We start from the raw sequence: 24,291 nt of genomic DNA, 5'->3' as shown, positions 1-24,291 counted from the left end.
AGCCTGGCTTAATTATTGACAACGACCGAAAGCATACATCCAAATCAACAAATGGATGGCTTTAGAAGAAGATGATTAAAGTTTGGCTCAGCCAAAGACTAGACCTGAATCTGATTGAAAATCTGTGGGGTGATCTGAGGACTGTTCACAGGAGATTGATGCAATCTGACAGATTTGGAGTGTTTTTGCAAAGAAGAGTGGACAAATATTGGCAAGTCAAGATGTCCATGCTGATAGACTCCCACCCAAAAAGTGCTGTAATAAAATTAAAAGGTGCTTAAACAAAGTATTAGTATAAGTGTGCATATTTATGCAACCACATTATTTCAGTTTTTATTTTTACTACTATAAAATATTTCAGTTTATTTAAATAAACTGTGTAGACGTTTTATATCCACTGTCCACCTATGCAGTTGATGGCTTTGCTCAAGGGCCCAGCAGTGAAAACTGGTGGAGTTTGACCCTGGGACCCTCTGGTCAGTGATCCACCATCTTAACCATTGAGCTGCCCCTGCCCCCAGAGGCCTACTGTCCCCTTCTACTGTTTGACTGAGTGGTCTCCTGTACAGACAGACATAGGGATGTTGTATTGCTGGTTGTCTAAATACTGTGTTTATCAATGTGTCCGTCAGATTGCCTCTTTCCAGGTGGTTTGTGAAATTCTACTTTAGACTTAATCATCCAGACCCTATCAATTTTTTTAATGAAGACGGGTAATATTCTTCACTGACTAGACAGAGGTTATCCATCATAGATGCAGTATTTGACTTTGCCTAATAAAGGATGTTGCCATGCTAGAGCTAATTAAAGAAAACCATAGGTAAAAGGAAACCGCTGTAGGATCTTTTTCAGGGGGGCAAAAATGATCATGTTTGAAGTTCAAGAATGGAGGTCTCCCTTTCATCATTTCAAAGCTACTAAAATGGTTTGACAGAGACATAAGGCCTACAATAAACACTGTCCGTTGATCATTTTGTCCCAATATTTATTGGAAGAGTAAGAAATCTAAATTCTACCCTATCCTCACCACTGTGAGATCTACCCTGATTAAGAATCTCTGTGCAGCATGGCCTTTAAGTAAATTCACTAGAGAGCCTTTTCCCCCAGCTTTATCCTAGTGCATGACCTGCATGGACTATCTATGAGCCTACTAAGCTTTGACCTTAATGTATTGCTTTAGTACTGAACTTGTGAAAAGGCTGTTCAATGCCAGGGATGTGTCATTAGGACTGTGCCACTCATTGGTAGAGTCTATGGCAATCCTCTAAAATAATAAAGGGACACATCTAAATTACAACTTCAACCAATGGCATTTTTCTTAAAAGAAAAATCAAATGTCCCCTCTCCTTATGCATTAGCATTAGACACAGCTAAAAGGTTGACGTTATAATCCGACTTTTAAAATCAACCAGTGAGACTCACCCCTGTATCAATATCCTGCAATTCATACAGCTATTGATTAACTAAACATATATGTGATAAAAACCATGAAAACATTTTCAATTTTTAGCAAGGAATTCCTTTAATACAAATATTTCAGCATGGTCAGAACCCCCCACCCCAAACCCAACCCAAAAAAACAAACAAACAAAAAAACTGTCTGAGGTCTACATGTGTTCCATCATGAAATGATAGTAAGTGCTCATGTGCCACATCATAAAACGGTAAGATATGAAATCAAATAAATTAAAATACATTAAAAAAAAAAAAAACAGGAAGCACTAGAAACACATGGATTTTGTTAGTAGTAGCAAACTTGGTATAGACACAAAGCCTTTCTGTCCAATTCAGAGAGAACAAAATATCACCATATTAAGATGGCAGTTTTAGGATTTGAGAATTTGCTTCGTCATGGTTTGCAAAGGGCTGGGAATAAGGCAACCTGACTATGGCTCAGCAGTTTTGTTACATACAGAGGATCTTCCCCAGGAGCACTGCTACATTGTAGAATAATTGTCATTTTCTGACCGAGAAATCAGCAGATACACAGGGTGTGTGTGTGAGATCTTTGGGTTCAACTCAACAGCTTTTGGTTCTAGAAAAGTGTTTACAGTAATCTAAATAACACTGTAACTGAAATAACACTTTAAAATAACAATGTCAAGTGTTATTAAGGTAGACTGTACTGTGTTTGTGGGTTCATACCTGGAGGAAGGCGTGTGTATTTAACGATGAACTTCGAACTGAACTTATTAACACACATTCTTTGATATGAAGGTTAGTTAGAGAAAGAAAAAAATCTGTTGGTATTTTCCTGCACTAGGGTAGTGCTGGATCTGAGGATTAGTATTATTTGGGGACTTGTTGCTACAACATAAATGTTATTTTTAGCTCGATATTTAGGTGATATCGCCTAGTTAATAATAACTTAAATTGCATTTCCAATGCATCAAGGTCTAATGATTGATAAAGTGTGTTACATATTTCTTTGCATTTTCTATGTTGTCTATAGGTATGTTTAGATAAACTGTATAAAGAAAAGGTCTTGGTAAACAGCTTATTATTACATCCATCGTTTCATATAAAGACAATGAAAGCAAGTAAATTAGGCCCTGGATTGTAATCCTTAAAAAAAATACATTAGTATGTTTTTACTAAATCAGATTAATAATATGCCACAATTAAAACTTACCAGACATCTTTAAATGGGGAATTATTTTAGCATGTGTGGACATGAGACCTAGTCAGGCAGCACAGGTGCCTTATGCAAAATTATTAAAACTTTAAGGCTGACACAAACATTACACAAATTATAACTATACAGGTCAAATGTTAGACTTATTTAAATTATGCCATGATATTTGGTTTGTATGAACACACAATATCAATAAATATTTATGACCCTGATGCTTTAGGAAAACCAAAAAAAAACAGTTCATGTAATGCAAATCGTATGTTTAATAAAATTAGAGCGAAATCCAACAGCCCAACAGCCTTGTCAGAGCTGAACTAAAGGGCGTTTGGTGATAAATCAAGTTGATTGAAGAAAGATTACACCGGCATGGCTTGATTTTGCAATAGTTTTTGTGATATAGGCTATAGGAATTATTTAGCATTCCAATTCAGAGAACTGCTGTACAGTTTCAGGGAGCAGAAAATGATGGATTGATATTTCATGCTGTAATTCATAGTTATGTGATATGACGTGGTATGAAATTATACTTAATCATAATTTCATCTTTAACTTCTGTCCAGACCCCCACCTCAACCCATTTTTGAAGCCTCCATATGTTAATTTGTCCTTTGCAAGCTTTGTGGTAAAACAGCTTTCGTTTCTTATAAATAGATTTGCAAGCATCATTAAAACAAAAATAAAAATAAATCTCTTAAATGAATTACAAAAGGCTACTGCCTCAGTTGGTACTTTTTCCTTGCAAAAACTAAAATAATCTTCTTGAAATGTTCCGTCACTGTCGTCTGTAGAAAAAAGTACTCGTACCAACAGCTTGGCGTTATCTACAGCTGTACAACAGGTTCACGAGCGTGTCCGTGGAAGGGGGAAAATATGCGCTTCAATTTACATAAAATTACACTTTACAGTTATTTGCTTAAGAACAATTAATAAACAGTACAAAAGGAAATAGAAATGCAGCACTTTCTATTGGGAGTCTTCAGAGTTTGTTTTTTCTTCGATAGCCTGTTTTACAATCTCTGCCAATTTCAAACGATCCACTTTATCAGAAAAAACCCGACCTGAAAGAACAGAAGAAAAAAAAAAGTTTTTTTTTATTGATTGATACTTTTTATCATCATTACAATAACATCAAAAGCGGTTAGTACAATTGATTGATCAACAGCTTTTTTTTAATTATTATTATTTTGGATTTTTTCCCCAATTTTCTCCCTAATTTAGTCATGTCCAATTCCTTTCCGTCACTAGGGGACTCCCACATTAAGACTACTATAACCACTCAGTCAGGAGGGCCGAAGACTATCACGTGTTTCCCCCGAACCACGTGACGCCAGCTGACCGCATCTTTTTGAACTGCTCGCTCACGCACCGTTGGGGGCGGAGTAACACACTCGGAGGACAGCGCTATCTGCTCCTTCCTCTTGCGTGAGCTCGGAGGCCCCAATTAACAACTTTTGAAAGTATGATGATAATACTAAGAGAACACCTACCATCCCAGGTCAGTCCCTGCAAGCCATCGCGGAGCAGCTTGCAGTCTCTGTTGAAACGCCATGCTTCATACATCACCTCATTCAGCTTCTCGTCCTCATTTTCTCCTGTCAGAGTCACAAACCAAATAAGTGTACAGACAAGTGTGACATGCCCATATGCCATTTATCGGTGCTTGTCCGGTCTGTGTGTTTAGCCAACTCGCTCACCGGCCTGAGGGAAGATGCACTGAGCGATGACATCCCGCAGCTTTTTCAGGGCCACATTGGAGTCTTCTGCTCCATTTTCAGGGTCATTAATGAAGAAGCCATCACTGGGCTTTGTACTATAGTAATAAACAAACAGAAATCACACCAGTCACATTTACTGAGAGTGTAGAATCAGGCTCATGCTTTTTTTAACACGTAACTGAGAAAAGCTGTTAAGTTTAAAGGAACATCAATTCTGCAAAATTTACTTCTTGATCATTTTAGTCCCATTTTGGAAGACTGCACAGGACTGCTTAGTCAATCAGAGATAGAATGTATTTGCAAAGAAAGAAAGGTAAATCGTGTCTAGATAAGTCAAGATGTCTCAAACTAATCGTCTCACCTAAAAAGACTGATTATAGTTATAAAATAGAAAGGTGCTTCAACCAAGTTTTCTCGATTAAAGCAACAGCACCACCAAGCTGCAATCTAGAAATCCTCTTCAGGGCCACTTTGTCATAGCTGACCCTGCGCTCCGACCCCAACTGACCAACACGCTGGGATATGAGAAGGGAAATAATTGTGTTGTAATGTATAGGAGGCTCCTTCTAGTAAGGAGATGTATACACTTATGCAAGTAGCTTAATTTATTATTTTTTATGAATGTTTATCAGTGTAAAAATTCAACAGTAAAATAAATAAATAAATAAATACATTTTCAGAAGAGGGGAGTGAGTGTTTATGCTCTTACTCTCTTAACCGCTTTATCTTGTATACAGGGTTGCGGGGGCCTGGATATTTCCCAGGAGTACACCCTGGATGGGGTGCCAATCTATCGAAAGGCACATACTTATACAATCACATGCTCATTCACACACTACAGGCAATTTGGGAGGAAACCGGAGTACCCAGAGGAAACCCACCAAGCATGGGGAGAACATGTACTCCGACCCAGAGGCGGGAATTAAACCCGGACTCGAGGTGCAAGGCGGCAGTGCTAATTAGTAAGTCACAGGGCCGCCATGTGTTTATGCTGATATGCTTAATTTTTAAATACAAAATCTTATGCAAATTTTGATGAAATCTACCCACAGAACATGAAGGTGAGAATAACTAAAATAAAAAGAGTAAATTATTATATCAGGCTAGAAACGAAACAATAATTAGACACAGCAAGTCCTAATCATTTTAAACTCAAGATGTTAAGTCAAACTCGTTAAAAGATAAATAAATGCTCTATGTAGACAAATGCCTTCATTTTCCAATAGTTTAGTGAAGGTGTATTTACAGTAAGTGTTTTTTAGACCAAATGTCACCAAAAATTACCACCACATTTATAAGCGTTTCAGTAACACCACATTTTAGTTTCACTAAGATGCTACATACTCAGGTGGATGTCAGAAAATAACCAATTACATTCATAGCACAGCTGATCAGCATTTTTTCAAGCAATTCCTTAAGCTCACAGACCAAATGACGATTCGTAATGGCAGAGTGAGTTGGATCTAATGCAACTGCAGTGTGGCATCAGAGGCTCACACCAGCCCTTCCACATCTCCTTTGCCATAATCAGACAGTCTTATTTGTCTATATTGATGTTTTCTTTTGGATTGCTTTCTTTCTTGGCCAAATTTATAAATGCATATATATGCAGGTTTATGCAATAAATAAGCATAACTCTAATAATTCTATAATCTAATTTTATATTGCAGTAACTCAAGATGATTACACAAGTTAAAGCTAATCAATCAAGGTTCACATTAGTGAGTCATTCTATATACACACATTTCCCTTAAAAAAAATAATAATAATCAGGAGTTCTCGTAAGATACGACAAATATTTCCTTTTTAACATTTCATGAATGACATTTGTCATCTAAAAGTCCCAGCAAATGATTCCCAAATAAAGCTCATCATAACCAGGTCGAAAAATTAGGTGACCTAATTACTGATGAAAAGTGCAAAACCAACCCTAGCAGCTTTCTCTTCCTCAGAATGGGGTTGTTTACAGAGCTGAGAGGCTTCAGGCTGACGTTAAGGTCCTGTATTCTCATGTTGGCCAGTTGTTCTGCATGAGCTTGCTGGATCCCAGCAACCACCGCCTGCTCACACAAAACAAGACACACACACACAGTCCATGTTATTGCTAAAAGTGTTTCCACTCTTCTGAGAATGCATATATTCTATTTTTTATGGAGTGTATATTTCTATTTCCTACACACACACACACATATATATATATATATATTTCTGATGCATCAAACAGTCCTAACCTTATCCATCATCATCTGAGCAGAAGGAAGCACATTGTCCAAAGCTTCAGTGCAATTAAGCCAGGGGTGAGCCAAGACCCCCTCGATGGTTAGCCTTTCTTCAGGCTTTACCTTCAGCAGCCTGACACAGGATGGAAAAAAAATATTGTTAATAATTTTGTTGCCTCCCAGTCATATACTAAACCTGTTACAAAATTAACACAGCCTTATTTCACACTTATTTGAACAGAATGAACTGATGATACAGTCCATCTAATTCTGGGGAATAAAATCAAAAACTGATAAGCTAATATCATATGCTGAATTGCTCCTGATATTCTGTGCCTCTTACATGTACTTAGTTAGTATTAAAGACAGTGAACCCATGTACGTGTACAAATCTGTACGTTTGACTATGCATTTTTCTTTCCATCTTCCTATTTTATCGTATTTTCTATTTTGGGTCACAAACAGTCCTATAAGCATTTCACTGCATAGCATACTGTGTATGGTTGTGTGCGCCACATAAGATTGAATATGCATTTGAAATTTGATATCAAACCAGAAAATTGTGTTTGTAGACACTGAACCAATTGTGTTGTTTCGTTTTAGTTGGTATGCCCTTCAACTTCCATACATTTAACTTCTTTGACTGATCAGATTGTTTTCTCGTTTTCTAACCAGTTCTGCAACTATATGTTTACTTATCCAGTTCAGGGTCACGGGCAGCCTAAAGCCTATCCCAGCTAACCTGTGGCACATGGTGTGTGGTACAACCTAGTTGGGTTACACAAACATCGTGGGGCACAGCCACACACACACTCAAACTATGGACAAATTGGAAATGTTTTGGACTTTGGGAGGAAACCCACCAGGCAAGGGAAGAAGATGTGAATTCCACAAACACAGGTCCGGGGGTGAAATTTTAACACTGACCCTGGAGGTGCGAGACCAGTGCGAACCGTTGTCTTGTTCAATTCCTCTCAGATAGATGCCAACTTAAAGCGAAATAAAGATGCATGGTCTCACTAACTGAAAAACTTCAATCCATGCCATCCAAAGCTTTGGGGTAGGCTGTTCAATACCTGGGATCATTGACTCGTCTCTTTGGGGTCGACTTTGATGTGAATATTAAAAGCAAATATTTTATATCAGTGGCCAAACTATGTTCATAGCCAAACTGTACTGATTGCGTAGCCTTACACCACACAGACTTTAACCCAGGCTCATGACTCTTTTCCCTACTCACTTGCGGACAATGTCCTTCGCCATTTCAGATATCTGGCTCCATTCATCTTCAGGAAAATCAAAGCTGCCCGTCATGATCTTCTTGCGCATGTCTTTCGGGATGGTGCGGCTGTGGTGCTTGGAATAAAACGGAGGATAACCGCACAGCATCACGTAAATGATAACGCCCAAGGACCATAAGTCACAGCTCTGCAAACAAAAACGCATGAATGTCAAAAGGATAGCAAAGAAAAAATATCTTGAAATGAGATCACATGTCCATTTCATCATTTGTGAATTCACATTCATATTTTTTTTTATTTAACTTAAAATCACGTTATTTCATTTGTCTTCCCCACTGGCAAAAATTTAGGTACTGCACCCAGTTCGCCACGGCAACATGTCCTGTATTCACAAAGCTCTCTCGTGTACGCAATCATGTCAATTAAGTAAATTATACTGTAGCACTAAGAAATAATGTCACTAAAACACTTTTTTTAGCTCGTTTATTTACTACAAAGCTCCACAGGGAAATGCCCGCCACCTCCTCCTGCAGCCTCTTACCTTGTTATATGTGTAAGGAGTGGGTGAGGTAGGTATTATTCCAGACTTTTCTTTCTGGTGGCGTCTTTGTGCCTCCAGTACCTGTAAAAAACAAACAAACAAACAAAAAAAAAATATATAAAAACTATGATATTAGAACAAGCAAACAAGCAAAAAATGCAAGGGATTAAAAATATAACATCCTGATTACCCTCACCTGAGGTGCTACATAGTAAGGAGTGAATTGTGGGGTCATCAAATCACCTTGGTCGATTTTGGCGAAACCAAAATCGCACAACTTTACAGGAGCGTCCTGAAAGGTGGAGTTTATACGGCTGTAAGTAAAAGTGTTCTGAACCAGTGTAAGGATAGATTTAATTAAGGAAAACTCAATGCACTTAAGTAAGTCGCTTTGGATAAGAGCATCTGCAAAATGTCTAAATGTAAATGTATTCTGTACAATAAACCATTACTTACAAGTGAATTGTCCTTAAACAGCAGGTTCTCCGGCTTTAGGTCTCGATGTGCGATGTTAAGTGAGTGACAGTGTTCCAGAGACTGGGCAATCTGAGCAAATTAATTACATGGATGATTAACAAAACAAAACAAAAAAAAAACACAAAGAATGCCAAGAGCTGAACCTTTGGCCAATGACATGCTAAATTTTTTTTTAAATGTGCAAACAGGACATGGTGTGTATGCTGAACCAACACACTCAAGTAGCTAAAGCACTGGATCTTCATTAATGCACATCATTTTCATTAATATAGCATTATTATAGCTATGAGTCTAGTCTTACAAGCTTTAAGATAACCAGTACATGAGACTGGGAAAGCACAATAAACACTTGAATTATAAATGAATATATGATTCGTTCACCCCCCGAGATCAGATGGAACATAAGTAACATGTGAGCCGTGTGGAAAGCTGCAGCATGTTACCTGTTTAGTGACTTGGCTGGCCATCTTCTCTGTAAAGTGCCTGTGCTGGCTGATTCTGTGGAATAATTCTCCTCCCTCCATCATCTCCATAACAATTAATAATCTTGCTCTGTAACTCAGGATAGGGGACAAAAATAAACCAGGGACCATTTAAGTTAAGAAGAGACAGTCGGTCTGGTGTGCGTCTTACCGTGGGCTGGACTCATGGGGAAACTGCACACTGTTGGCATAAACCTCCAAGATGCGTACAATGTTGGGGTGTGCGGCACACATCATGTGAAGTCTCACCTAATAAAGAGAATGATGAAGGTGATGATTAAAATACATTTTAAAGTGGTCCAAAGAATGTTTATTGTTTTTAAGTAAATTGCCTAATACCACATTAACTTTGTGATACGTGGTATGGTTTAAATTTGAGGACTAAACATCTAGTGACCACGAGCCATTCACATGTTCTACTACAGTTGTTTAAATTAATTTTCTCTCATTAATCTACACTCAGGACCTCATAAAGACAAAGTAAAAACTAAATTTAAGAAATGTCTATAAATTTCAGAACCCTTTACACCACCACATGATATTTTGCTCAGGTGCCTCCCATTTCCCTTGATTGTTGCGGAGAGGTTTCTACACCTTGTCTGTACTCCATCTGTGCTAAATTAACCTGCTTGGACATGATTTGGAAAGGCACACACCTCCATGTAGAAGGCCTCAGAGCTGACAATGCATACTGTATCAGAGCAAAACAAACTGCTTGCAGAGCTCAGAGACAAGACTATTATAAAAGCACAAATCTGGGGAGGGCTATAAAAAAAATCTGCAGCACAAAAAAATTTCAAGTGCACAACGGCCTCAAAAATTTAAAATAGAAGAAGTTTTGGCGCAACCAGGACTTGTCCAAGAGCTGGTCAACCGGCCAAACTGACCAACAAGCAGTTTAGTAAAATAGCTGACCAATAACTCAAAGGTCACTCTGACTGAGCTACAGAGATTCCGCATGGGGAAGGGACAAAAATCCAAAAAGACAACCATTACTGTAGTAATCCACCGATCTAGACTTAATGGCAGCGTAGCTAGACAAAAGCCTTTTCTCAGTACAAAACACATGAAAGCCTACTGAAGATTGAACTGTTTGGCCTCAATTCTAAACGTACATCTGGAGGGAACTAGTCAGAACTCATCAACTGCCCAATACCATCCCAACAGTAAAGCATGGTGGTGGCGGCATTATGTTGTGGGTGTGATTTTCAGCAGCAGGAACTGGGAGTCTGGTCATGGTTAAGGGAAAAAGTACAGAGATACCCTCTTATAAAACCTGTTCCACCGCACTCAGGACTCATGTTTACCTTCCAACAAAAGGCACATAGCCAAGACAACATACATGTGGATTCAGGGCAACCTTGTGAATGACCTAAAGCAGCCCAGCCAGGGCCCTGTCTTGAACCTTATTAAACAGTATTTAAGTATTCCTTATTAAACAGTTTCAGTATTTCTTATTGAAGTTTGTCAGTTCTCTGGAGAGATTTGAAAAACGACTGTCCAGTGAAGGTCCCCAATCAACCAGACTAAGCTTGAGCAGATTTGTTGAAGAAAGGCAGAAAATCCACCATCCAGGTGTGTAAATCTCATCGCGTTATACCTACAAAGACTCGAGGCTGTAATCACTGCCAAGGGTGAAAATTCATTCCTACTGAGTCGGATTACGTCTAACTGAAGCGTTTAAATGATGCACTTTTATTCTGATTGGGCTATTATTCAGAGTATTAGTGACACAATAGGGTTCATATAAACACCAAATGTTTATAATAAAAGGTAAGGAAGGCAGAAAGGCATTTTCACTAATTACACTCCAACAAACTATAGAACTGGATTCAAATTAATGAATAAAAAAAAAAAAAATCTTTTGGCAAAAATCAAGACCCTCAGTACCTCATTGCGTGCTTTAGGTCTGTCAATCAGGATCTTCAGAGCTAACCGTTCTTGTGTTGACTTCTTCACACACACCCTGGAGAGAAAAAGAAATTAGTTACCTTAATTTAATAGGTATGTTTTTCACATTTTACAACATTCTGTTGCTCATAAAACAACATTAAACAAGGTTTTCCAAAGGCCTGCATGAGCATGGAGGCTGAGAAGAAGTGCTTCAGTTCCATTTAAAAAGTTGCACCAAAGCTAACAGGAGAATGTACAGTTAATACACGTGTGACTACTAAAACACTAAGTTATGTTCTGCTTAACATAATAAGCTTAACATTTCATTTACATGAATAAAAAATGCAGTACAGATGCATTACAGCACAAACACAAAGTAGCTATAATAACAGTATTCAAATATAATTACAAGAAAAGAAAAGGAATAACTGAAAGGTAAATAAAAGGAACAATAAGATGGATATAGAATGGTAAGGCAAAGTGGGAAAAGGGGGCGTTTGTGTTTTTTTAATGAAAAATAACTTCCTGGGAACGTCAATAAAACATCTGTTTTGAGGAAAGGCTCTACACTACATGATGCTCAAGACGGTACATGGAGGAAACAAATGTAAAGCAGAAAACATCCAAACAATCTGGACAACTAGGAGTTTCTATTTATTTGTCATCCACCGTCTGTTAATTTATTTTATATTTTATTTAAAAAAAAAAAAAAAAAAAAAAAAGAAAAACTCCCACTGTTGCTTAAAATAAAGCAATTAAGTATACCAGTGTGTTGGCAGGGGAGGGAGGCGGCACACATGGGCTTTAGCAGGAGAAAACTCCAAACAGTCAGGACCTTTCGACGCAAAGTTTTATCGCTCGACCTGATGTGCGAACTCGCACTGATGCTGTTTTGCTGCAGTGTATTTCTCAAACAGGATGATTACGCAGCCAAAAGCGAGCTATTAAAAAGGAGACGAGCAAAAAATTAACCCTCCTGCTAAGGACTGATTTATACTGCTGTATATACATCTTCAACATTTTCCGTAGGAGTTGCTCTACACCATCTACAGAATAAATGACCACATTACACAGAAAGGAGAGTTTAAAAGAAATGCTAGTTTTGTGTTTCACTCTGAGAATAATAAACAGAAGATAAGGGACAAGTTTGTTTTGGGAAACATTCATAAGAAAAAAGGATCCCTTCTGTGATTAATGAGAGATCACCTGAATTCTCCTTAAAAACATTCCACTTATTTCAATAACATTTTGAATATTTTGTATTCTGCAGCAGGAAAGGGAATTAGTATTTGTTTTTAAATAACTAATGTTTAAATCCAGTGTGTTGTAATCCTGCAGGATGAAAACTTTCATTGTAATAAAATGTAACAAATCATCACTGATCAGCCATAACATTAGACCCCTGGCTCTGCAGGACCTCTATGGGTGTGCTCTGGTGTCTGGCACCAGGATGTAGGTCGCGGATCCTTTGGGCCTCTGTGGATCAGACTTGTTCTGTCATAAACAAACCATGAGTGCTCAACTGGATTGAGATCTGGGGAAGAAGGACGCCGGGTCACAGTCTTGGGCTCTTTGCATGCCGGACTACGTACATGGGCGAGTGCTGGGTGCCCATGAACCTGTCACCAGTTTGCTGGTGTATTGTGTTGTTCATTTCACTCGTCAGTGATGTTAATGTTATGGCTGATCTGTGTAATTATTGATACATAATCCCTTTATTGCACATAACTGAATTTTTTTTTTAAATGGCATTAAACAGAAAAAACACACTTGGGATTTTTGCAATAAGCTGGTTAATTTAGTTTTTCCACTTGGGAACCTTTAAACATCTTATATCTAGGCATGCACCGAAAGATACCACTTTTTCTCAAAAAGAATACGAGTACAATTAATTCCTTTTGGGTACTCATTGACACCAAGCACTGATATCAGTACCTCGCAGTGCACCATGTGAGTACAAATTTTTTGAACGGCAAAACGCTGTTCCAGCCAATCAGCACTAAAGGGAGGGAGCCTGTGGTCGAGCACAGAATGAGGGGAAATGTTCCATGTTGAGCTTGAGTACTAAACTGGTATCCCTATCAAGACTTCCCAACTTATATCTGAATTCTTAACATCAAATATTTTATTTACGTTATCCACTTAACCTGTCAGTAGTTTTAGTGTTACGTCTGATCTAGTTTTTAAGTACTGTACAGCTCATCAGTCAGACTCTGCATGTAACGCATCAATAATCTACCAGACAGCAGAAGACATGTATCGCAACCTATACAACAAGTTCTTAGGCAAATATGCATCAATACTGTAATCAAATGCAAAAACATATGTTACAGGGTTAAATCCAGTAACTAGAACTGAATAACGTCTTTCACCACAGTTTAGCACCGTCCATACTAAACACAAAACACATTTTTGCAGAAACAGGAGAACACAGGAGGCCAAAAAGGAGGATTTGTTTTATTCGATTTCACAACGGTTGCATGCACTGCCAACAGAGCTAAGAAACAAAGATAATGGAGGAAATGTTCCACTAAGTGCAGTTTTGGTTTGTTAAGATCACCAGCTCAACCTTCCTCTGTCAAAGTCAATGAGCAGGCAAATTCGCACTACTTTTCTCTGTTGAGTTCTCAAGCTGTCAAAGTGAAATCAGTAATCTGCAAACTAAAAAGAAACGCTCGACTGAACCCGAACATAAGAAACCAGTGCTTGGTGAAAAAGGTTGCAGGAGGGACCACAATGCCAAACAGATAAGGCATGGTGCAAAATATGTTGTGGAAATCCCAATCATGCTAATAAAAACTGTGAGATTTATTGAAGAAGAAACAAATTGTAATCATGTAGCTTTTAATAAGCATGGGGATAGTAAAACGATATTATTATTATTATTATTATTATTATTATTAAGTGCAAACAGTCAGCATAACAAACCCAGCTGCCCATTTGACAAGTGGCAGAATAAACTGGACGTAGAACAGCGTTAAACATTCTGTAATATTTTCCTACTGGCTTTCCAAAAAGTGAAACATGCATTCATATGAGGTGGATATTGCACATTAAAAGTGTCTTAGAGTTTATATCAGCAGGAGAGTCCTTTTGCTGGGTCTTTGACAGGACACTTTCTACACTGGGGATAGGTCAAGCAAACTGAAGTTTCTCTCAGACTTCTTTGGATTAATTTATCTGGGTGTGAATCAAACAGTGCAGAAACTAGGGAATAGACTCCTGAAACTTTTCCATGCTTACGGCTTTGGGGATGATGGGAAAAAGTTTTATAATATTATGTGGTCTGCACAGAGACAAGAAACTCGGATGAAAATATGGAGGATTTTACCTGCCATTTAAATGCAAGTGAGGATAGTCAGTGGATGTCTCCAGAGCGGTTTCAGTGGTTTCTAGTCTCCCTCATGCTCCAAAATAGGATAACTGGACAATGAGAGCATTAGGCAACATCCCTTTAAAAAAAAATCTGCACTCCTGATGATAACGCTACCTGCACATTAGATGTGTAACTACGGTACACACACTAGAAGGCAATCAGAGATAGGACATCCTTGGCCAACAGCTTCCCATGTGAACTTGGCAGTAACATGTTAAAGGTCCTATATTTTACCACTCCTTTAACAAGTTAACATAGGTATCAGATGTTCCCCCTAGGTGTGTGTGTGTTTATGCTCTAGCAGATATATGCCTCCGATATATAGTCTATATTTTTTACATCTCATACTCCCTTTATTTCACATCTCTTTTAAATGCATTATTTCAGTGTCTATGTGACTGAGAGACTGCAGAGTTACGCTCCACCAGAGAACCGCGGACAAGCCCGAGCAACAAGAAGGAGTAGGGTTTCCCCTTTTATGACGTCAAATCTAATCTAATTAGCTTGTTTAAGCCCTGGCCAATACAAAACTAATAAGAAAACAAACTCTTGTTTGTTTGTTACACGCAGACTCAAGACCCACCTGAATGGCTTAAACTGACTCGTAAAAGTATTTTGTAAAACAACTAAACTTTAACGTCTATATTAATTCCCCAGGCAGTTTCCCCACTCAGGGAAAAAAAAAATAATCATCTAGATGAAGCAGAACCATAATCTTACCTTACAGGTCCACTGATTCCAGCACCGAGCTTTTGGGTCCAGTTTATGCTATACTCTTCCAGGATGGAGCTCTCCTGTGGGTGTGATATTAACGTTAATTCAGCAGACCATAATAGGTTGCTATTTCACATAAACAACAAGAGACAAACAAAAAAACATCTTTACCCACTAGAGTCATGACAGAAGTAAAGCCTGACAAAAATGTGTGTTTAAACCTAGTAAAGCGATAAACTGTTGGCAGGCAGAAGTGACAGGATGTGACATGTTACCACCCTGAATAAGTGTCTTATTCTCATTATAGGACAATGACCAGCAAACCACCAGCCAAAGACCCCACAAGTCTTAAGGGTATTCAAACTAACAGCGAGGTGAAGACGATCACATGCTTCCTATGAGACGCGTGACTTCTGCTCACGCAACCTTCTGCCTCCGACTGGCCAGTATGGCTCTAATTGAGGTGAGAAAGCAAGCATGCCACAGCTTTTAACCTGTCTGCTCCTCAGTCTCCCGGCTACGGGTGCAAGACTACTCTGGAGTTCTCCAAATAATAAGGCAAACACTGTTGTGTTGCACCACTCACTACTCATTTTTTTATTTCTTAATGAATGACATCATTTATAACTCTTAGGTTACAGCAGGTACAATTAATTATATGATTATCATTAATAAACTGCAATGTGCAAATCCTGACAACTTACACAAGGTAAAAAACACACTTAGTATTAAAACTCGCCAACACCTGAGACGCTTTACATACATTTTTTATCAACATCCTCTAACAGAAAACCATATCAATATGCACTAGAGCTGAGCTATTAAATCACGATGCCAAAAATCTAACTGAATCAAATCAGCAGTTTATGTAGCTCTCTTTATAAAAAACAATGTTCTCTTAATCTGTTTATTTTTCTCGGATTATATGGATCATCTGCATCTGAAGTGAACAAGTTTTCACTACAGGAATGATACTGAGTTAGAATCAGCACAAACTCATTCTTTACATTCCAGCTGAAATTACTGTCAGAGCTACACTGTATAATTAATGCACACCTTCTGAGGAGAACCACTACTGCAGTTGGTTGGCAAATTAATAAATAAATCCATAAAATTACTCACTCGCTGACTGTAATGCAGTGTAGTGCAGCACAGTAGGTTGGTACAGGAATTATTTGATGTTTAAATTGATGAGTACAGTGTGAAAAATCTCAAGCCACCACTTATTTCTTCATATTGAATAAAAGAATGAATAATGTAGATAAAATAAAAAGAAGTGCCAACAAATGGTTTTTGCAACATGCCTCTTAATTTTACAATTTAAAATTGGTTGTTTATGTAATAATCTCAGCAGCTACCTCATTTCCCCTCTCGTCTTACCAACCACTTAGCACTCAGCATCACCAGTATACTAATCATCTGCACCTGTTTCTCGCTGGTTCATGCCTGAAGTTAGATGGTTTTTGGTGCCTAAATGATTTATAGGTCACTGTGTGGCTTAACAAATAAAACGCATTTCTCTGAAACTGCTCATGTACGGAGAATAAAAAAAGTCTTTCTGAAAGCCCAAGAACTATTCATTAAGACTACATAAAATACTGTAATAAAAGACCATTTGGAAGCATAATACAGTGGAACCTTGGCATACTTAAGAATTTCCACTGAAATTATGCAAGAAATTTGTCTTGGCATATGAAGCATTTTCAACATAAGAGCGAACAAATCGATCCACCAGTGAAAAGCCAAGCAAAGTGATTTTAAATATATATTTTTTGCATTTTCTTTCATAATAGATCCCAAGAATGTTCTCAAGGATGGCAAGGAGGAAGAAAAGGGAGCCACTTTCAATTCCTTTTTTTTTAATAGGCGGTGTCAAGAGGACTCAGAAATTAAGATTAAGTGAGGTTTAATGTTTATTTATCTCATATTTTACTTAATTAACATGTCTTTTCTAAACGGTTTGATCGATTTTATATGCAAAAAATTATTATAATGTTGAAAATCGGTAATATTTTGGGTGGCAGGAATGGATTATCTGCATTTACATTATTTCCTATGGGAAAATGCATTTTGCAATATGAAATTTCACCTTAAGACCTCGCTCCCAAAACGGATCAAATTCGTATGCTGAGGTACCGCTGTATAAGGGGAAACGGAGAGGACTAGATTTTTGCACAGTACTGTACCTTTTAACATAAATTTATTTTTAACCTAAATACATGAGCTATGTTAGTTCACTAAGCAAAGAGTAAAAGGTTGGAGCATTGAGACTATTTACACACCATAACTATCTGCCAAGAACAGATTGTACAAGGCAGTTCTCTTGCAATATAAAAAGCCATCAAATAAAATATAATCATAAACAACAGTTTCCTCATTTGGAAAAGGTAATGGTTGCGTTGAAACTTAATTGGCTTGCTTACTCAATTATACAGAGGAGAGGAAACTCAACAGAGATGTGTCTGGTTTATTAACAAACTTGTTCCACAAATTGCTTTTTCTTATTATTATTATAGGTAAATAAAAATGATTTATTTGTTTTACTGGTGTTTTTCAGTGTTCCCAGGTCATAAAAAAGGCACCTCAAACATGTGTGTCCAATTTAAATCCATTTGCAAATACAAATATTAATATTTTGAGCACTAAACATATATATATATATATAGTATACATTGTCAATGTACACAGACAAGATGCTCGTGCAGCAAAACAACACAATGGCTGTAAACGAAGTGATAATACAGCTGGTGCAAGGACAACGATGTGAAGAAAAACAGGACATAATGCAATCATTTCAGTCGTGACAATTTGACCTTAATTCCAAGCTCTGTGAACACTGTATGTCTATCGGCTAACAACTTTCTGAATGCTGCTGAGACAAGAATATTCTGTAAATTACAAAAGTTATAGATGGTGCAGCTACATCAGCGCAGTCAGCTCTCCACAATTTCATTCCAGACTGGAACAGAAGCACCAGAACTGGACAGAAACGTCATCTACTTAATGAAAGTTATTGATAAATTAGAGAGTTAAGACTATTACCAATCAATTCAATTCCAGTGGAGTAAATCTGCTAAAATCCTGTGTACTGTTTCACAATAACACATCAAAATTTTACATAATTGCATGTAAATATACAGCATTTGTCTTTTAGATAAGCTACTTAAGCATGGTACATTTAGACAAAACCCACACAACCTACAACTACTTCTAATAAGTTTGCGTTGACTTTGTAACAATTATTTTACTTTTATTTAATAAATATATTGGGAAACCTAATAAAATCAGCTACCCATAAAATAAAGCAAACAATATTGGCTGATTTTATTTGGTTTATACACATCATAATAAGAGATATAATGGTAAAAAAATAATAATAATAATTTGTGGGTAAACTATTACTTATGCAATTTAGGTAAAGTAGACCCAAAAAAATTGAATATTCCTTGGGAAAAAACAGAAGTTGCTGCAAAAATTCATAAAGAAAAGAAATGACCATAGCTAACGTCCATGAAAGTATCATCAATTAGACTATAGAACATTGAAAAAAATAGTATGGAAGATTAACATTAGCCACTTTTCAAAGAACTGAATAACCCATCATGAGTTTAGCCTTCACAACAGCGATGGTTAAAATGTTAAACATTATTATTATTATCAGGGATTAAGGATGAGAGATATAACTAGATTGATAGTGTAGTGTAACTGATAGTGTAACATTTTTTTGAGATATACAGGACTGTGCTTTAAAATATGAAGAACTGATGAGTGGCTCAAGACATTTGCACAGTACTGTATATCTCATAAAAATGTTTCAAACTTTGGTGTATTTTTTTTTATGTAATTGTGCAAAATAGGTCTGACCAAGTTCAAAGGAATGTTTTTATTTGTTAAGCCACACAGTGACCTATGAATCATTCACGATTAAAAAAAAAACCCAAACATTTAATTTAGGCCATGAACCAGTAAGGAACAGGTGCAGATGATGACAGACGATCAGGACGGTGATCGGTACACTGGTGATGCTGATTGCTATGTGGTTGGAAAAGACGAGAGGGGAAATGAGGTTGCTGCTTCGGTTGTTACTGTACATAACAGATTTTTAAAATGTATTTTTAGGCACTGTGCGAGAAATGTTGTTTATTATATGTTTATCCAAGGATAATTGAATAGTGTGTTTTTCTTAAAGTGAATCTATTGTGAAAATGTAAACCTTATTACACCCCCCCCCCCCATTTATAAATTGGCACACATTTTCTTTAGATTTGTCCTTATTTATGACAACATTCCTGAAGGGAATATTTAGAAAATAAATACATTTCCCTAAGTGATTCACCATTTATTTATGGTAATCCAACAACTATCCTGAAATTTGCACCTGTGTATTACCCATTTCACATTAGACTGCTTTCTCAACGACTAACAATTCTGTGCTGGTTTTGCGAAAATACAAAAGTGTGATTTTTTTTTTATTTTAGAACCTGAAGCTGTAAATTAACTATTGTATCGTTATTGTTTGTAAGGTTAAGTGTTGTCTTTAGGCACATTGTGACACTAATGTTGGTAACGATAGCTTGTATTGCATGCTAAAGAAGGATAAGCATTAGTCATTTTAAGCAGTAGTGATGTATTCCAGAGGATCAATGCAAAACTTTTTAGGCTAATTTCATGGGCTTTTAGTAGCAACAGGTCCATTGTGGGTGTTATTTCACAATGATATGGTCAATTTTATTTTAATCTGTTAAGTGATAAAATGTTTAATGTGACTGATATGGAGGTACATCTCGTTGTGTTTTAACTTTTACAATTATGTCACCGAAAATAAATACTCTGTTACTAAAAACTGTTCTTCCGCTTGTTTTATGTTATGCACGGTTAGAAAAGCGTTGTTGAAATTAGGGATGCACCGAAATCAAAATTCTGGGCCGAAAACGAAACCGAAATTTTTGGATGCACTTGGCCGAAAACCGATACCGAAACCGAAAATGGCTTCATTAAAAAACATGTTTAAAATATTTTCTTTTTGTTTGTATTAAAAAATGTTGCATATTGCAACTTTGCTGTCCTCATCTGAAACTTTGAAGTGCTTCCAAACCGCCGACATACTCCGTGTTTGATGCGTAATGACAGCGCGAACGAGACGGGAGGATGGGAGAGGCGTGGGGACAATTTCGGCTTTTATTTTCGGCGCTTTCTTACGTTTCGGCCGAAACCGATAATGCAATTTCGGCCGAAAATTTTCGGCGGCCGAAATTTCGGTGCATCCCTAGTTGAAATAGTGTCAAAAATGACAAGGTGATATTTTGCTCCATACTGCTCACCTCAGTCAGTTATTATACTAATGCGTAGAGAATTCAGTCTGCTGTTGAGTTGAACAGGGCTGAGGTGGTGTAACACTACTCTCACCTTACACTGAAGTACACAAAGACAAAACATCTCAGGGCATGCGGCTGAAGGAAAATAATCAACCACTGGGTGGTACGATGCAGCTTTCTGCTTCTGGATATTTTACCATACAACCATTAAGTTGATCATTTAACAATAACATCATATCCCGGCATATTCTATTCCTCTCATACCCCAATCATCTGCCTACGCTGCACTTTTTATATTTACAAAAAAACAAAAAACAAAAAAAAACAAACACCTAATTCGTTTTCAGTTTATAGTTTAAATTAATGTTGTGAAACATCAATTAGCTCCTGTAAAAGCTTTTGCCCTACACTATGAGAAATCACTTCATCCACTCTCTCACACACACTGCTTGCTAATAAGAAAACAAAAGGAGCTTGTCATAGAACTGAGAAAGGTTTTCTCTAGAGTAAACAAAACAGCTTTAGCTCTGACTGAAGTCTTCCTTTATAAATGTTTTTTTTTTAATTTTATTTCAAAGCGTACAGAAAACATTTATACTTTTTTCCATGTTGAATAACCACAGCTTATTTCTGCAACCTGCTTATTATTAGGCTTGTGAGTGTCTAACACACAACTCTGTGGATATGCTGTACTTGCATAAATGATCATACTACAACCAATGCATTACAATAAACCCTGTACATTTACTCTATAGTCAGGACAACTACCAAAGTTGCATTTCTTACCCCATTTGGTGCGAGCATTCACTGTGTTGGTGTACAGACATTTATTCTATCCCAAAATCTAAATCAGCTCACAGTTTTACGGCACAAATCAGCACAAACTCCTGTTGAGTTTGTTTTAAATGTGAGGTGCCAAGTCCAGTGAGGTTATTCGGATGCCTTGCATGGGTTTCCTGTGCAGCTGGACTGCAAGACGGCATCTAAAATGACATTTGTCCTGCCAGAGGCTCTAAACTTAAAATCACTTTACTGCTGTGGTCTGGTCTCGATGGGATGAGTTAGGATTCTGACTATAGCATGGGGTTCGGTTTTCCACACCACCATCGAGTTACAATAACGTCAACTATTTCCAACAGTGTTTTGGATATGGAGGACTGAGAGGTGTCTACGCAGTTTTTTTGCACCCTGATACTTTTGAGTAACAAGAGGACGGCCTTTACTCGAGTCGCGTGTGCCAAAGTTCGGATCAGGCGTTGTTAATGGAGCCGTTTGGCTCAAACCCCAACACAGATTCAGGTCGAAGCGTTCCATGTACTGGGTATGAATCATTTCACCATAAAATGTAAATGATTTACATTATCTACAACTTAAGAAGCGTGGACTTTAATCAGGAGAGAAAGGACAGGAATTCCGCAGATACAGATAAAATCATCTGGTGTTAATGTGAGGATAAAAGAACCTGATTAGTTAATTGCATCATTCCTCATTACATATCCAATCCAAACATTCTGCACACTACATTACTTTCAATTGCAGTGTTTGTGGTGCAGTGTGTATTACATGTTCGATTTGTGACATTTTTGCTTTCCCTATGTAATCTGTATTTTTCACTGCATTATTTTAATTATTATTAGACTGGCTGAAGTACCTGTCATTGATGGAAAAAAGTTTTTAGAAATAGTTAAATAGTTAAAGCTAAAAATAAGCTGATCAGCTTTAATGTTATTAGTGATGATATTATTTTAGGTTAAAGTTATCCCAGTGAAAAAAAAAATTTAGTTTAGCTTTTCTTATTAATATCCGGCAGATAACTTTTCATAACAATTTTATTCAATATTTTGGTTTCATTTATGGTGCAGATTACACTAATCAGTTTATTAGTACTGATAAGGGAAATATTCAAGTACTGCAAAAGTTTCATTACATTCTGTCCTGCCAGTTTTGCGTAACGCAACAAAATCTGGGACATAACTGTTCATAGCATTTTGATTTTATTTATGCCGCAGATTTAACTTCAGGCAAATACCTAACTACTGCCAAAGTTTTATTAAATTCTGTTTTTCGATTTTGCCTCATTCGGTGACAAAATCAAGCTGGACAAACAGACAGAACATTTACTGAGACTGGTTTCGGGTCCTCCAGTATATGAGACGTAAAGATCCGAATGAAAGAGCGAGTTCTAACCAATGTACAGACTAAAGCACTTTTTTTTATTTGTACATACTGAGCTGTATTTCTGTTCGTGTCACAGCTGCTTTGATCAGCATGTAATGATGAAGTCATGCAGAAACACTACAGACACTAGAGGGTGAATGAGGTCAGAATAAGACAGACTTCAGGGTAACCAGCTCTCACCTTAATAAACTTATCTGCATTGTTGTCCTCAGACATGGTGCTCATGTCCTGCTGCGTCTTCACACACGGCCCCGTCTGATCAGTGTGTGTGTGAGAGTGTGTGTGTGTCCGGCCTCGGGTGATCGACTCTCTGGTGTTTTTCCCGAAATGCAGCGGTGACTTTCCATTAAATTTGAGACAGTCGAGTCGGCGTGCTGATGTGTGTGTCGCTGATTCAGGATCAGTGACCGTCAGAGTTCAGTACAGAGACACAGAGAGAGAGAGATTGTCTGTAGCCACTTTTAGATGGACGGGAAACAAAGCCGTGTATTTATAGCTGGGCTTCTCCCTCTCGGCTCGGTACACCGGCCCGGCTGAGCCTCAGCACTGTTGCTGTGTCGCTCGGGACAAACAGCGCTGATTAACGGAAACCCGGCGATCAGCAGCGGCTTTACTCAACACTTACCTGCTGTTTAGCTCGCTAGCACACGCAGCGCAAAACAAAAGAAGCGACGGCGCCGTCGTGTGAACAGGCCTGAACTCCAGCCAGGCGTGAGCGGTTTAAGCGCCGGGTATCAGGACACTGTGTGCGCAGTCCGCTAAGCGCTCGGGACTTATTTGGCGAGTCGCTGTGTCTCGGCGCTAGCAGGAGCAGCAGCAGTAGGCTCATCCCTCTGTTAGCGATTCTCCCAGGAAACGGGCAGAGAGCGGTGCGGACGCGGGCTGTCCCTCATAGCGCCTGAGAGCATCAGAGGAGAGACTTGCATCATATCTTCCCAATTAATCTCCTATATTGTGTGTTCGTTGTGCTAAAAGGCTTACGTAGTCTATCTATTCGAAATAGTGTGCATATCTATTTTTTTTTACTGAACATGAAGAATGTATTTGAGTCAGGCAGGTTGATGGACTACTGCAGCAGCGGCTCTGTTGGTGACGCGGCGGGGTCCTCACCCATCTGCTCACACGCGGTGCGTGTAGTAATGCAGACTGGAAACCTAAACACTGGGTGTGTGTGTACAAAATATATAGTCTGACGTACCTTACCGTGGGGTTACAACTGGCCTGTGACAAGACAGTGTCCTGGAGCCCTGCGGCCTGATCCTTAATTTCATGCACTCTTCCCTGGGAGTGCTGTTAACGGTCCTTTCTGCAGGGATTCAAGTAACGATTATTTTCAGTGCACTTGAACTTTATTGTATAAATTAACGTCAGTGTTCTGGTCGCACAATCACTGATGCTTACTGTATATAATCAGCACTGAACACAAGAGCAAAAACTCCCCTGCATTGTCAGTTTTAAATTCAATTTTTATTTGTCACATACACAGTGAAATGCTTAGACAACTG

At 38.0% G+C, this 24,291-nt stretch overlaps 1 protein-coding gene across 1 annotated transcript; it reads right to left on the bottom strand.

Annotated features, from left to right (window-relative positions):
* Window positions 1-1,525: 1,525 nt before the first annotated feature.
* Window positions 1,526-23,627, bottom strand: mapkapk5 (MAPK activated protein kinase 5). The gene is made up of 15 exons (XM_053481485.1): window positions 23,412-23,627; window positions 22,967-23,175; window positions 15,300-15,373; window positions 11,201-11,276; window positions 9,462-9,559; window positions 9,272-9,380; window positions 8,808-8,897; window positions 8,548-8,643; window positions 8,352-8,432; window positions 7,810-7,997; window positions 6,582-6,702; window positions 6,280-6,410; window positions 4,330-4,445; window positions 4,123-4,227; window positions 1,526-3,693 (listed from the first exon to the last, which is right to left on the bottom strand). Exons 2-15 carry the CDS (start codon window positions 23,009-23,011, stop codon window positions 3,599-3,601), a joined length of 1,425 nt encoding a protein of 474 aa, XP_053337460.1. The 5' UTR covers window positions 23,012-23,175; window positions 23,412-23,627; the 3' UTR covers window positions 1,526-3,598.
* Between the last annotated feature and the right edge of the window lie 664 nt (window positions 23,628-24,291).

Source organism: Clarias gariepinus, chromosome 21 (assembly GCF_024256425.1).
Source record: "Clarias gariepinus isolate MV-2021 ecotype Netherlands chromosome 21, CGAR_prim_01v2, whole genome shotgun sequence".
Classification (NCBI taxonomy): Eukaryota; Metazoa; Chordata; class Actinopteri; order Siluriformes; family Clariidae; genus Clarias; species Clarias gariepinus.
The sequence above is the reverse complement of the archived record's forward strand: the minus strand, read 5'-3'. Positions and strand labels throughout refer to the sequence as shown.